At 41.8% G+C, this 16,084-nt stretch overlaps 1 protein-coding gene across 4 annotated transcripts in view; it reads right to left on the reverse strand.

The window, feature by feature from the left end:
* The window catches only part of EFNA2 (ephrin A2), a gene marked incomplete at its 3' end in the record, with an annotated part of 291,821 nt that overhangs the window by 263,792 nt on the left and 11,945 nt on the right, over positions 1-16,084 (reverse strand). For 2 of the 4 annotated variants that reach the window (XR_014492764.1, XR_014492765.1), the window contains exons 1-3: positions 13,510-13,881; positions 12,352-12,493; positions 11,127-11,378 (exon numbers count right to left, since the gene is read on the reverse strand). Coding sequence is in view for 2 of the 4 variants with exons in the window: in XM_083364929.1 (XP_083221055.1) it covers positions 11,127-11,248 (122 nt within the window). Of the gene's footprint in view, positions 1-11,126; positions 11,379-12,351; positions 12,494-13,509; positions 13,882-16,084 lie in introns of those variants that run through there. The other 2 variants (XM_083364929.1, XM_083364928.1) reach the window with 2 other exon arrangements.

Genomic DNA, 16,084 nt, shown 5'->3' on the forward strand with positions numbered 1-16,084 from the left:
AAATAATATGCATTAACGCCTGGGTAAGTGTTCACCTCTGGCGCTAATAAGCACAATCTTAAATGTGCCCACTCAGAATTAAGTCCTACTTCAATGTAACCACGCACAGCAAGGATTATATACAGAGATACTGTTTGCAATAGTGTGACCGCTAATTTAAATGAGAAATAATTTTTTGCAGCCACTTTGTGAATAAAAGTGATGGTTTGAAGCAGCAAAGCTGGAATCTCTTCGAATCTGTTCCCCATTTTGCCAGGACAAGCCCAAGAGTTACTCATCCTAAAAAAGGAGAATCATGTATGGGCAGTATCGTGGCTTGCCAGAGGAAAAAAACTGGTTAACTTTAAACCATTTTTGCAACCTTTCTCTAAATCGCTTGAGACTACCAGGAAAACTGTGACACCCCCCAGCCCCAATCTGAACATTTTGTTAATACAAAATTAAGGAGATAATACACCAAAGTCAGAATGAGCAATGACCACTAAATTTTTCATTGTGTGTTCATTCAGAATTTGGGAACAGAGAAGAGCTGAAAATTGGGATTTGTTTAGGGCCCCTAAAAATGAAATTTCAAGGAAATTGGGGGTGGGGGTGGCTAAGCAAATCCGAGCCATTTTTCTTTCTTGACAACCAATATGGCTGGGTTAAGTCAGAAATAAAAGAGGGGAGAAAAATATCTTATCCCCAAGCTATAATTCAACAGTGAACCGGTGACACCACCAGCAACTCAAAATGGCTAAAGACATAAGATGACTGTTTGTAGATGGATGCAAAAATGAGCAGAAGAACATAAAAATGGTCCAGGCACCGTGAACTCTACAGTTTGAAGTCATATAATAGAGAAAAAACGGGATGGGAGGAATTAGTTGCATCGGTGTTACTGTGGAAAATTACTACGGAGTCCTCTAAAATCAGGAATGACCCGAAATATGAAGAATTCATCATTTCGTAGGGGTTAGGGGATCATGCTTAAAACAAGGAAATCACACACACACACACGCTATTTATACACTTTCTTCTTCCCATTTGAATCTCTTTGCAAACCTCACCTTTTTTCGCAAAAGCTTTGGTGTTAATCCATCATCTTTATCCTACTTCAAATGAACTTTATAGAGGTGTAATGAATTTATACCTAACGTTTCTTTTTATTTGATTTTCCCCCCTTTCTGGTCAGTACCCCACCCATTGCAAAATAGCCAGTAATGTGTACCCCCCCTCCAGTTCTATTTAAACCAATCTCTTTATTTTTCATTCTCGGTTCTTCTCTCCTTTACACAGCCAAAATGTAAATCATAAGCTCGGGGAATCATCTTTTCAGCGGTTATTATTCTCATGTGTCATTTTTACTGATCAAACATTAAAAAAAGATGAGTAGACATATATATATATCTGTGTGTGTGTGTGTGTGTAATTTATGAATATATATGTGTGTGTATATATATGTAACATATGTGAACATGTATGTATAGGTATGTGTAATGTTTAGTATATACATGTATATATAAGTATGTAATATATGTATATGTATGCCTGCAATATATGAATATGTGTGTTTGCAATACATGTATATATGTGTATGTAATATACTGTGTCTATTACATGTGCATGCATGTGTACATATGTATTATATATAATACATGCATACACACACACGCATATGTATAAAAAATACAGGATGTTTATGTGCAATAAACATCAGCTTTAAAATCCATGGTTTTGTTGATTAGACACACAGCATCTTTATCTAAGAAAATATTCAGTGTATCAAAATAAAAGACAAAACACCTAGTGTATGTACATTTTGTTGAATAGACACAGGTTCACAAAATATACACATATGTATAATATAAATACACATTTATGACTTTTTTTGTACTTCTGTTAAGTACGTTCAACTGAAATACGTATCTATGGGGATACATATGTTAGTATTTTCTTTAGCTGTACGGCTACTACCGTATTATATAATGATTTCTCGTAATTAGGACAAAACCACCGAACAAGGGAAACAGAGACATAAACACAAGCAATACACATGGACTGGTTAAACCATCAAGGCAGATAGACTTCTAACCTAGATATATTTCTTCGTATGTCACCAAAATCATGGCATGTTTTTTAAAAACACACCGAGACAGTCCATTAGGTATTCGCATACGCCTACACGCTAAAACCGCCAACTCAAGATGGTGGCACAAAACCAAAGCAAAACCGTGCTACAATTTGGAACTGGAGGCTTGAGGAGCCGGTCCTTATTTGCACCCCAAGCCTTCAACTTCAGGAGTCAAACCAATGAGACGAGGGGAGAACGCAAATGTAGACGAACAGCAGCCCGAGCGACCCCACCTTTCGCTTAGAATTCAGCACACAAGACAGCCAAATATATAACCTGTGGGGAAACACAATTGTGTCCCCCAGAGAGAGAAATTGGACCTTGTTTGCATCTGCTGTTTATTAACCGCCCGGCTGAGACAGCTCAAAGAACCAATAAAGAGGATTTAACGGTTTGGGAGAATGGACAGGCCAACTGGATATTTGAAAGGAAGGCGGGGTGAGGTGGGGGAGAAACGCATTTTAAAATAACTTTTTTTAAAAAAAAAAGGGGGGGCATAACGGCATTTTGAGAAACTCAGCCACGATTTGGGGGGGGGAAAGGAGCAAGGAGATTTTTTTGTGGGGTTTTTTTTTTGGAGCGGTGAAAACTGGTAGAAAGCTCTGGCTTAAATTGGATCTGGGGTGATCAAGAGCGAAAATTTGAGCACAGGGTGGAGAATAAATGGACTCACTTCGAATTCAAGCGCTGGGCAGGGAGATAACAGATTCCCAGCCCTGAAAGGGGGACACTGGACCCCTTTCAAAAATGAATGGGAAAAGGGGGTGAAATATGGCAAGGAATTAATGTTAATGCTATGTGCAAGAGCCGGTGAAAAGAATAACCATCCACGCACACACCCTTCCAAAAATAGGACCTCCCTGCAGAATATTGCAAAGGCTTCTAGGATTTATAGCCGAGGCTATACTGGGAAAATAAACTTGAGATGCCTCTCTCATCAGAGAAGCAAACAGGAGATTGTAACTGAGTGTCCGCCATTTATTCCTCCCTTGTGTCTTAACGTTGGAAGTTCTATCTGGAAGACAACCAACCTTGAAGATCCAGTTTCTTTAAAAGCAGTGATGGAATTTATCATGCCATAATAAGGATACACCTTGCAGGCGTCTTCCATAAATTGTGGGGGTGGGGGGGGAAAGAAAGCAAATAGCAAAGGATGCTGTTCATCTCATTTTTCTTAACCTGAAATCCACTTTGGGAATTATAGTCACAAGAAGCGGTACAGATTCCTGATGGAAGGTGGTTAAGGTAAAGCTTTTCCAGAAAGTTTAGTAGTAACCCTAATTGCTTGCCTCTGAAGGCTGCTCTGGTTAACAGACAGTAACATTGTCTGTTATTGATGAGGATGACTACTAGATTCTATGCCATGGAGGTTTTCGTATCTTCACCACAATAATAATAATAATAATAATAATAATAATAATAATAATAATAATAATAATAATAATAATAATAGTTGTTGTTGTTGTTGTTGTTGTTATTATTATTATATTTGCTTGACTTGTGCTGTAGACCATGGAGTTTTATTATTGCAATGGGAAAGGCACAAGCAAGGGCTTTTAATCAATAGTTTTATTTAATTAATAAGGAGAGATGGGGAAAAGAGAGAAATATCTTCCGCCTCTTGGAGAAGGGAATAAAGATGCTGGAAGAAGACTGTGGATCATTACCTCAATTTGCCGTAAAAAGTTTGGCTTTTTATAGCAACCACGTCGGAAAGGATGTATTTGCTGCGTTTTAAGACGGACGCCCACAAAAACCTTTTAAATAAATTAAATAAATAAAAGAGATGACGGTGTCACTCTTCCAGAACAGGAGGAATAGGGAGGTGTTTTGAGTTAGGCTGGATTTTTCTGCTGTACGCTCTTTATTTTGCCTGTGTTCTTCAGAAGAAGAATTATTTTGTTGTTAATGGTAAAGAAATCAGGGACTGCCAGCTCCGATTTCAGCCAAATGAAGAGGCTATGAAAGAAATCGCCTTTTTTCTATTTTTCCTTTCATGTTTTCTTGCTCATCCCATTATTAGTCTGCTTGCCCATTTCAGAACAACTGAAGACCATAATGGATCTTCAAAAGAATGAGGCCACCATCTCAAGAAGAGCTAGATGAAGTACCCCAAACATTTAGCAGAGTTGGGGGGGAGCACAAATTGTCACATTCACTATTTTTTTTAACTTACTAAATTAAAGGCATCGTCAATAACAGTGGGGCAGAATTCTGCAAGAAAAATTCGGGATGAATCTCAAAAGATAGGTGTCTTCTCGAGATTGTAAGAGATTAATAGGCAGAAGCCCAGACACTGAACCAGCTCAAACTCTTAACACTTATTTATTAGCAATTTCACTCAGATGGGGTCTCTAAGAACTATCTGAACCTTTTCCCAAGGATGCCAGGCTGAAAGGCTAACCATCTATTCTCCAGATAAGATGGACCCTGAAGTCCACGTGTGCTCATTGTTAATTAAGTAGCTGTTGCTTCCTTCCTAGACTTAGAGCTCTGTCTTATAGTGATTCACCACCAAAGGCCTTGTTAACCCCAGTTTCCTTCTAAGGCATCCATCTATTGTGTTTGTGAGATACCACAGTGGAAATCACAGGTGCTTTGAGGAGAGGACTATCTCTCCCAAATTGCTTCTCCCCAAAATGCATCCGATTCCCTCTGAAATTAGGAAGCTTCATGGAACCACCCCAAAAACGATCCTAAGAATTTATTCGGAACAGCAGATGAATCTTTAACATCATTCTCCTAGGGAATCTGATCCAGCCCACTGCCCAGTGGTCATCTCCAGAAATATTCACAAGAGTGCAAAGTAATTTCCTGTAATTCCACAAATTTGCTGGAAATTTCAAATCATTTACCTATTGGGAGACTGTGAGAAGGAGGGAGGGAGGGAGGGAGGAAGAAAGAGAGAGAGACAGAGAGAGAATTAAAACAACAGTCCTGAGTGGGCACATCAGTGAAAGCTCTTTGGAAAGAAATAATAACAACAATTGAACATGAGAAACATTTGTGTGGCTAAATACAGGCCAGGAGGGCAAAGGAAAATAAAATAATGGGATGGATCTGCGTTGCCAATTGAGAGAGAAAATAGCCAACCATTTACCCATCTCTCTATTTTTTCCCTCTTTTTTCCTTCTGCAGATAGCTAGCTAGCTAGCTATGCAGTGATCTCCTTGGGAATTCATCTGGTGGCAAGGAAACTGTCATTCTAGAATTACACTAAAACTGCCCATTACACTGTGGCAGGTGGCGTGAACAACAATGACAAATCTTTATCTCTGATACTTTGGAAATGATTTCTTCAGTCACACCATCACAAAGAACAGAAATGTGCTTGAGTTTCTAACAGCATCTCAGCTCTTGCTGGGAATGGGTGGGCATCTTGAGTCTAAAGTCCATCCAGCTCCCAGACACAAACCCCCACCGCCGCCCCTCCAAAATCACAGGGGTTACCTACACCAAATTATGGGTCACAGCCCAATTTCTGGGCACTTGGGTTTGGCATCTGCCCACACTCAACCCAAATGCGTTTGAACCCTTGGCAATTTTGCAATCAGGAGACAGGCCGACCTCTTGACCCAAATGATTGCCAGTTAGGGAATCCTTCTGCAAAGCTCCAGATTGCAGAAGGAAACTCAGCACAGCATTGCCAACCAAACAAAACAAAACACACGCCTATTTGCAAAACATATTGGACATTTCAAATCCAATGCCGTTCCGGTGCAAAAGGGATATTCCTAAATTTATTAAAAACAAAGGTAGTGGCAAAAGGAAAGCTATCCTTAAAGATCATGACGTTTGGGGCTCCAAGTGGACAATCATCCACAACTCCTCTTTGTGAACCTCAAATTGGCCCATTGGAATTTGCTAGTTGAATTCTACTCAACACGCAAACCTATTCCAAGATGTTTTTCCTTGCTGGAAATGTAACATGGCGGCTGTTTTGCTGGGATACCAGCAGGCTTCTACGACACTCAGGGTTTTTTTTAATTCAACCTCAGCTTGGCTTGAGGAATTTCAGATTAAAATACCCACTCCACCACCACCATGTCCCCACCCCAGATATACACAGACACACACATATCATTTAAAACACACACGGGATTCTCCACCCCTGTCTATGCCTAACCTTTCCCACCCGCGGATATTTCAATCAACAGCCTACACAAAGACATATTTAATAAACATCTCTCAATGTTCTCCGGACCTGTGGTCACCACATAAAACACAATGATGGGTCGGCAATATCAAGCATGCCTGCGGGTGATCAAAAATTACATTCAGAATGGGCGAAGTTCCCGGTGTCTCAATTTACAATTGATTTTTAATTTAGACACAATTATCAAGGAAGGCATCCCCTTTACTCCAGACGAGGAGGCAAATGTGCCACAAGATGGAAACAGTGGCTTTCAGAGGGGAATAATAAAATGGGAGAGAGAGAAAGAGAGCTGCAGAGGAAGGGACATTATAGATGTGAAAGATTTTCTGGAATTTTTATATCTTCGGGTCTTCCTCAGCCTTCCGAGAGGAGGGGGGGAAAAGTACATTATCATGACTTCGTCTCTAGAGCTTCCTAATTTCCACTGTGCATTCAGGACTTCGCAGTGGATTTATACACAAATCTAGAATTTCAGACCAATGTGCATTCATGTTATTGGGGGTCTTCTTTTTCTTCCTACTTGTGAACCATAAACTGTATTAATTTTTCAGCTGCTGAAGCTATCTCATTCAGCTATGGATATTATTCAAAACTGAGAAAAAAGCATTTACTTTTTTCCTTAAGCGTTGGGCAGGACCTACTTTGAAATTCTTATTTTGCAAGTTCTTTATGAAATAATTCCCTAATGGACAACTTTTGACACTCTAAAAGGTAAGAAACTCGCCCAACACTGACCTAGCAGTACAAACTCTTACCCACTTAAGTTCCAACACAACTGACACACTTTCCACAGAATTGACACCATGAAATGTGAAAGAACTGCTAGCTGGGTTTTTTAATTGTGATCAGTTAGAATCAAAATCGGCCTCTTTGCAACCCCATCACTGCAAAATATTTTTGCACATCTGATTATCTTTGGTTTTGGGGAAAGACCTTACCTGTGAACGCTAACAATATGAGAATAAATAGGAAGTTGGGTTTGTTTCCAGAGGCAAATTCACAGAAAAATAACACAGCCACTATCTGCATTACGATTAGGATAATTCACCAGCATTCACTCGAACCATGTATAAAGTACTGGTAGGGTGGTGAAAAAATTTAGTTCATGTGTCCATTTATGTTCATTCATGTAAAACACCTTGCTCTGCATTAGACATATTTTTTTTCTTTAATTTACAAAAGTTTGTAATCTTTTTCAGTTTTTTTGGGGGGGAAACAGAACAGTGACTCCAATATTTCACATTTCTCCAAAGCTGGACCTTTCAGAGATTCCCAGCGAGAGGACTCATTATTTTTTTTACAAAGCTAAGAATCAGGAAGTAGACAATCTTAATTATCAATGATTTAAGAAATGGGAGAGGGAGCAGACACCCCCCCCCCAAATAAACTCTGGAAACACAGTTGCCATAAAATATCTTCCACATCACACAAAGAAAGCCACACAAACGGTGCCAAAATAGGGATTGTGTTTTTAAAGGCAAGGTTCAGTGAAGGTCAGTGGCCCACTGGCTTTTTTAAAAATAAAAAATAATTTTAAAAAATCGGCCCGAATCAGGCAAATTCCTCTCTTAGGATTTTGAGGTGAGGGGAAAAAAGCAGAAATAGCAATGCAAACAAGGGGGGGGGGAGGGAGAAAAATGAAAGAGGTTAATGACTAGTAAAACAAATGGAGAATTCCTCCCTGCGAAAAATAACCCATGTGTCTCACGTAGGTGTTAGTCTCAAACACGCCATACCCCCAAATAGAAAAGACTAAATTATCCCCAGTTCTTCAGGTTGATAAACTATGATGGCCAAGACCAAAAGCTGGGTAAGAAGTGGGCAAGTGCCAGGAGAATAGGATGGTCTCCAGAGGTCCTTCCCTCAAAGCTCAGCCATCTCCATGATCTCCAATATGGCCTCTAAACTTTACAACTTCTCCCGTGTCCTCACAGCACAGAGGTCCGCATTGAAATCAGTCCCCAATTTCCTTCAAACCCAAAACATTTTGTTGGAGAATGAAGCTTTTTATTCATCCGGGCAGGAAGTGGGCAGAGAGAAGAGCTTTCTCTCATTAAAGGCTCCAAGTTGTGAAAGAACAAGAATCCCCTTCGGTTAAAAACCCCACGAATCTGCTGGTTGGGGTATTTCTGCCCAAGGGGGAGATTTTTTTTATCTATTTTTTTTCTCCTTTTTATGGTGAAAAGTGGCTGCCTGCGAACAATTCAAACTCCCCAAGCTTCTCTGTCTGTTGCGGGCCCTTCCATAATTGGATGATACCCCAGTCCATTTCTGCAGGCATTAACACAGCCCTGACATATCAGCAGGTAGCTAAGAGGTGCTGAAAACAAGTGTCACAACACAACTTTGTGCCAAGAGACACAAAACCCTCAACCGTAGCCAAGGCACTCACAAAAAAACTGCAGGCGTAATTTTACTGTTGTTCCCTAAAGATATCCCATGGACTGCTAATTTTGTGGGATTTGTTTTTAGCTTCCGCTCTCGATAAATGAATGTTGTATTGAGAAACTAGCTTATTCTTTCTCTCTGGATAAAGAAGGAACTCCTTCTTGCTCTCATTTTCATAGTTGTGGTCAAATTGCAGAAAGGAAAGGAAAAAAAAGAAAAGAAAATGTTTCTAAGATTTCAGATTTAAAGAGAAAACAACGGAGCCACGCAAGATTCGGAAGTGATGCACCATTTATGAAATACTAAACACAATGTATGAAATACTAAACGGAATAAAGGGGAATGCTGGTGCCAGCTTCTCCTTCAACTGGGAGACGGAATAAGAATCACTTTTTCCAAAAGGTTTTTAAAAAAAAAAAAAATTGGGGAGGGTAGGGTTGGAGTTTGCTAAGATTAAAGGAAGAAGCTGTTATTTTGGGGTTAAGATCCTGTCCATTATGAGCAATCAAAGATTGGCTGTCATCCAACAGCCTGTTTCAACTACTTCAGCAAGCTGTTATAAGCCCTCCGCGAGAAAAAAGTCACTTCTGAATGCTCAGCTTTACTTTGGACCTAGGAAGAGTAAGAGGACTCATTTAAACACTATTTGTGTTCACATTACAAGCTGACAGACCACAACAGCCTGGTGTGAACAAGGGTGGCGCAAACAGACCCCACATTTTAGGAATGTTGGACTTACTTGACCATTAAAACCCAACCAATTAGGCTGCCAGTTAGGGTTTTTATGTCAGAATTGGAGAGAGGTGATCTAATAACCGCCCCCCCAAGAAAAAAAATATAATCAACTACCATGTCTTTCACCAAAAATCAGTTGGTCAACCTCTTTGGGTGAGTTTCTAACATTTGCCAGCCTGAGGCTCAAAAAAACCTGCTCAGTTTTAAATACCACATTTAGAACTATCTTCCAGGAACATCAAGGCAACCCCCCCCACACACATACACACACACCATCTAAATTGAAAATATAAACCTTTCCTCTTCAAGCTACTTTGGAAATTCAACCCCCGGTGGGGAAAAAAAATAATAATAGGTTCTGCCTATTTGGTCCAGCACGTGTTTTTTAAAAAAAAAAGAAAGAAAAAAAGAAAACTGTATTTCCATCCAAAGTGGTTAAAAAGAGAAAGAGAGAGAGAGGCACAGTAGAAAACTGTTTTAATTTGACAAGATCGAGACCTTAAGTGACATATAATTGATTTTACAGTCTACGCTGCTTCAGAAAATTGTTCTCCTTGGCTGCACAGTCTTACGATTTCCTAGAACTGACTTCTGGATGACTGATTTAAATATTACTTATTTTCACCAAGGTGCCAAAATATGGGACAGCTGCTTGTCCGTGACTGTGTGTCTGTGTCTGTATGTTTTTGTGAGTGTGTGTATATCCATACCCCCAAATATTGAATTATTTGGGGGAATTGAGGCATGTGGAAGAGATGAGATTCAGAGGGCACCCCAGTGAAATTTATCCAAGTTAGACTGAAACTAGCAAAGAGATGTGAAATTTAAGCAAACCCAGCATTCTTGGCGTCTAGAGAGTTTTGTGGGGGGGGGGGAAGAAATGATCTGACCCAATTTTTTGCTAAAAAAAAATTCCAGGTATAAACATTCGCTGCAATGCCCCCTCCAAAAGATGACTAAGCAAATACCCATTTGCAAAAAGTGTTTTATGTGAGAGGTATTCTTCCAGCCCCTTAGTATAAATAAACTACTTGCAATCATTACACATTTTAGGAAGATGGGAATTGCCTGATCTAAACTTCCAGACGAACCCAGATATGACACAAGAACACAGCACAGCTGAGCTAGAAAGAGACCAAAATAGCATCTCTCTCTGCCAGCCAAAAATCACGCCCCCCCCCTCAAAAAAAAATTTGGCCATTTAAAAAAACAAAAAACAAACAAACAAAAAAAAACAGGTCACTTCCCAAGAGTTTGTAGGTTAATCTTCCTCAAGCCAGACAGGATAAAACTCCACTTTCAAACTCTTTTGCCCTCTGCACACAGCTTGTACACGCCACAATGTGGGATGCATTTTTTGTTTTTTTTAAAAAGATTAATAGTTTGGAAGAAACTTCCCCCCCCCCAGCCCCCTGAGCTGGAAATATTTCCACCAGCGGTCTGTTTTTGCAGCAATTTTTCTAGTTAGCCTCTTTGCAAAGGGGTTGGGGGAGCGGAGGGGGGGAAAGAACCAGAGACTAGATTGTTACCTCCATTTCAGGCATCCCAAGTGGAAAACTTCTCCTGTTCCTCCCACTTCTGTCCAACGCCCCCCCAAAAAAATCTACAGGGCAAGTCCAAGCCCCCCATTCTCCAACCTCTTCTCCCCCAGAGCTCCCACCCCATTCAAACGCAACTGAGGACAGACAAAAGCCTTCCCTCCCCCCAGTTCGGCTGGGTCCCTTTGCCACTTACCTAGGATTGGTATTGTTCCAGTACACTGCATAGCGATCCGAGATAACTTTGCTCCCATCTTCCGTCCAGACACAAACCCCAATAAGGGCCACCACAAGCGCCGCTACCTCCGAAAGTTGCATTTTACTTGCTTGGCGCTCTTCCTTTTTCCTTTTTTGCAGGGAGGTATATATATTTTTTCTCGCTTCCTGTTTTTTTTCTTCTTCTTCTTTTCTTTTCTTTTCTTTCTTAAAGCACTTCGATGCCGTTGTCCTTTTTTTTAAAAAAATTATTTATTTTGGCATGTTTCTTAAAACGTCCTGGGGTGGGTGGGAGAGGTCACCTCCCCATTTAAATCGCCTGGCTTTCTCTTTCGCCCCCCCCTCCCGACCCCCTTTGTAATGCCAACTCTTTTTTTGGGGGGGTGGGGGTGGGGAGACTTAGGATTCCTAATTTATTGCAGGGAGATGGGGCAGGTTCTGGATGCCTTTGCAGTTCTTAAGATCTTCTTAGGCATGAGAGGATGCAGCATCCTACCTGCCATCAAGGTTGAGTTGCTTCTGCAGAGCTATCTGGAGTCAGGATCAGAAGCTAGGGGGGGGAGGCTTTGGAATGGGGGAAAAAAGTCTTGTTTTCTAGGAACAGATGGTCTTTTTTGATCTTCTTTTTTTTCCTTTTTTTGTCTCCCCCCTAAAAAAGAGCGCTCTGCAGACTTCCTCCTCCTCCTGTTCCCTTGAAACTCTTCTGCAGGCGTGAAACCATCGCTAGAAGACCTCCATCCGCCGAGGGTTCAGTTTTGGGGGGGGGGTGCTTCAAGGGGGAAATCCAGAGGAAAAGTAGCTAATGGAAATCTTTGGGAAGAGGAGGAACACACCCACACCCACACACACACCCCTAACAAGTCTCCCAGTCTGACGAAGAGGCAGAAAAACTGTCAAGTCAGCAAGCAAAGTCTCAAGAGAAGTCACTTCTGGATTCTGCCATGTCTAACCCCGGCAACAGCCACACACACACACACACACAAAAAGAAGGAATTAAAAGCAATTCCTGGTTTTGATTTTTTTGGGGGGGCGGGAGAGAGAAAGAAAAGCTTTTCAAGAGCCCAACGCTTTTTCTTTCCCAGATGGCAAGCAGTTGCCCAGAAACGGAATTAGATTAGGAATTGTTTTTCATCTTCCACCTCCTCCTGGCTAAAATGAAACAAATCTACTTTTCTTTTTCAAAGAAAGCTTCCAAACATACATACACGGTTGGAGTCCTAATTTTCCAGTTTTAATGAGCGTTCAGCTAAATTCTTCTCTCTTATCTTCTCTCCTCTGCTGTGTTTTTTTTTTCTCTCTCTCCCTTTTAACAGAATCTTGCCACGCCGAGGCTTTTTTTTTCTTCTCCTTTAAAAAAAACCAAACAAACAGAGACAAATAGATAAATAAAACGGATCCTGAACACCTCTGGAAAACACCTCTTCTATTTCGTTTTCTCTTTCTTCACTTCCCCAGAAACTCCCCAAAGACGCCTGCCCTCCTCTCGCTCGTTCACACAACAGGTTTCTTCTCACTTGCAGGAGGCTCTTTCCCCCCCCCGCTTCCCCCCCCCCAAAATCTACTTTTTCCCCGCTTTTATTCCCACTCTTACTTTTTCTTCCTTTTTTTCAACAAGGCGAGAAGCTCCCCTTAATAAACCCGAGAAGAAAGAACAGCGCGAGGCGCAGCGGCGCAAGCAGCGTTTGCAAAAAAAAAAGGGGGAGTGGGAAAGAGAAGGAAGCAAAGGGGTGTGTGTGCGCGCGTTTGTGAATCTTATTAAAATAAAAATAAAAATGCCAAGGTGTGTGTGTGTGTGCACAAGGGTGCCGATCGCCCCTGCCTTCCTTCCTTCCTTCCTTCCCTCTCTCCATCCTTCCTTCCTTCCTTCCCTCTCTCCATCCTTCCTTCCTTCCTTCCCTCTCTCCATCCTTCCTTCCTTCCCTCCCTCTCCCCATCCTTCCTTCCTTCCCTCCCTCTCTCCATCTTTCCTTCCTTCCCTCCCTCTCTCCATCCTTCCTTCCCTCCCTCTCTCCATCCTTCCTTCCTTCCCTCCCTCCCTCTCTCCATCCTTCCTTCCTTCCCTCCCTCTCTCCATCCTTCCTTCCTTCCTTCCCTCCCTCTCTCCATCCTTCCTTCCTTCCCTCCCTCTCTCCATCCTTCCTTCCTTCCCTCCCTCTCTCCTTCCTTCCTTCCCTCCCTCTCAATTTAAAGAATTTCTTTTATTATTATTATTATTATTATTATTATTATTATTATTATTATTATTATTATTATTATTATTATTATTATTATTATTATTATTATTATTATCGAGACTGCAATGCCCATCCTGATTTGAAACGCACGCGCTGGCAACGTGAGTCTGGATTAAAACATGCGCCCACCTTTTTTTTTTTCTCTCTCTCTCTCTCTTTCTCCTTTTCTCTCTCTTTTTTTCTTTCCCCCGTTCAGGAATCAAATGGCAAAAAGAAAGAAAGAAAGAAAAGAGAGAGAGAGAGAGGAGAGCAAGAAAGAAAAGGTAGCTAGATCAAGGTTCTTTCTTTCTTTTTTTTCCCCCTTTAAGCCTCTGCCGGCGATTCCCTTTTAAGCCTCGCCACTTTTATAGTAAGAGGGTTCTCGCCCGTCCCTGCCGGGGCTTCGCAACGCCGCCCGGCTTCCTTTGGCCGCTCTTGCCGAGAGCTGCGCCGTCGCCACTCGGCCGGGAAGCCTCGAGGAAAGCGCGGCGCTTTCGCCCGAACCGCCCCCCCCCTCCCCGCCCCGGCCTTCCATCGGGGCGGAGCCCGGCCGGGCTCAAGGTTGGTTGGCCGGCGAAGGGGAGCCCCACCTTCCGCCATGTGCCGCCGCCGCTCCTGCCGCTCCTGCCGCTCCGGCCTCTTTGAGGCAATTTCACGTCTCTCGGGGAAGGTCCGGGCGAAGGCAGGGAGGGGAGGGGGAGGGCCCGAGAGGGGAGAGGGGAAGAGGGGGAGAGCCTTAAAACACAGGCCGATTTATTTATTTATTTATTTATTTAATTTATTTATTTATTTATTTATTTATTTTATTTATTTATTTTATTTATTTATTTATTTTATTTATTTATTTGGGGGCGGGGGGGGGTAAGGGGACACTTTGTGAAGTCCGCCGCCGCCGCCGCTGCTCCTGCTGCTGCAAAAAAGGTAACTCCTGCTTTTCTCTTTATTTCATGGGTTTTATAATATTAATAATAATAATAGTAATAATAATAGTAATAGTAGTAATAGTAATAATGATGATGATGATGATGATGATGATATTATTGCAAAAGGCGGCCTTCCTAGGAACTGCTTCCATCCTGCCACGATATCTCTTAATACCCTCAAACATCCACATCTGCCTATCCCAGATGTCCTTGGTAAGGACTCGATAGGTAGACAAAAATTGCCAAATCCAGTCTGAACATCTGGCTGGCTGTGCGATGATTAATAATAATAATAGTAATAATTTGTTTCTCTGTATCCTGCCTTTGCTATTATATGTGTGTGTGTGTATGTATATATTATACACACACACACATACCTACATATACACACACATTAATAATAATAATAATAATAATAATAATAATAATAATAATAATAATAATAATAATAATATAAAGTTGGAAGGGACCTTGGAGGTCATCTAGTCCAACCCCCTGCTCAGGCAGGAAACCCTATACCATTTCAGACAAATGGCTGTCCAGTCTCTTCTTAAAAACTTCCAGTGTTGGAGCATTCACAGCTTCTGGAGGGAGGTTGTTCCACTGGTTAGTTGTTCTAACTGTCAGGAAGTTTCTCCTTAGTTCTAGGTTGCTTCTCTCCTTGATGAGTTTCCATCCGTTGCTTCTTGTCCTGCCTTCAGGTGCTTTGGAGAATAGCTTGACTCCCTCTTCTTTGGGGCAGCCCTTGAGATATTGGAAGACTGCTATCATGTCTCCCCCAGTCCTTCTCTTCATTAAACTGGACATACCCAATTCCAGCAACCGTTCCCTTTATGTTTTAGCCTCCATCCCCCTAATCATCTTGGTTGCTCTTCTCTGTACCCTTTCTAGAATCTCGACATCTTTTTTACATCGTGTTGACCAAAACTGGATGCAGTATTCCAGGTGTGGCCTTACCAAAGCATTGTAAAGTGGTATTAGTACTTCACTTGATCTTGATTCGATCCCTCTGTTAATGCAGCCTAGCACTGTGTTGGCTTTTTTGGCAGCTGCAGCACACGGCTGGCTCATATTGAAGTGATTGTCTACTAGATACCCCTCTCTCTCTCTCTCTCTCTCTCTCTCTCTCTCTCTCTCTCTCTCTGTGTGTGTGTGTGTGTGTGTGTGTGTGTGTGTAAAATTCAAGACGGCAAACAAATCCAGCCTCCTATAATAATAGCCCACAATAACAACAACCCTGTGAGGTGGGTTGGGCTAAGAGAGAGGGGGGGACTGGCTCAAAGTCACTCAGCCGGTTTTCATGGCTTAAGGTGGGACTAGAACCCTTTGGGATAGAATAGAGCTGGAAGGGACCTTGGAGATCTTTTAGTCCAACCCCACCCGTGGTTTCCAGTGATGGAGCACCCACAAGTTCTGGAGGCAAGTCGCTCCACTGGTTAATTGTTCTCACTGTCAGGAAGTTTCTCCATAGTTTTAGGATGCTTCTCTCCTCGGTTAGTTTCCATTCTCTGCTTCTTGTCCTGCCTTCAGGTCCTTTGGAGAAGAGCTTGACCGTCCCCCTCCCTTCTTTGTGGCAGCCCCTCAAATACTGGAATACTACTACCATGTCACCCCCAGGTCCTTCTTTTCTCTAGACTGGCCATACCCAGTTCCTGCAACCATTCTTAGTCTCCAAGCCTTTAATCATCCTAGTTGCTCTTCTCTGCACTCTTCCCAAAGTCTCAACATCTGTTTTGTAATGTGACCAAAACTGGATGCAGTATTGCAGATGTGGTCTTGCAAAGATTTTATAAAGTGGTACT

Source organism: Vipera ursinii, assembly GCF_947247035.1.
Source record: "Vipera ursinii genome assembly, chromosome: 1".
Taxonomy (NCBI): domain Eukaryota; kingdom Metazoa; phylum Chordata; class Lepidosauria; order Squamata; family Viperidae; genus Vipera; species Vipera ursinii.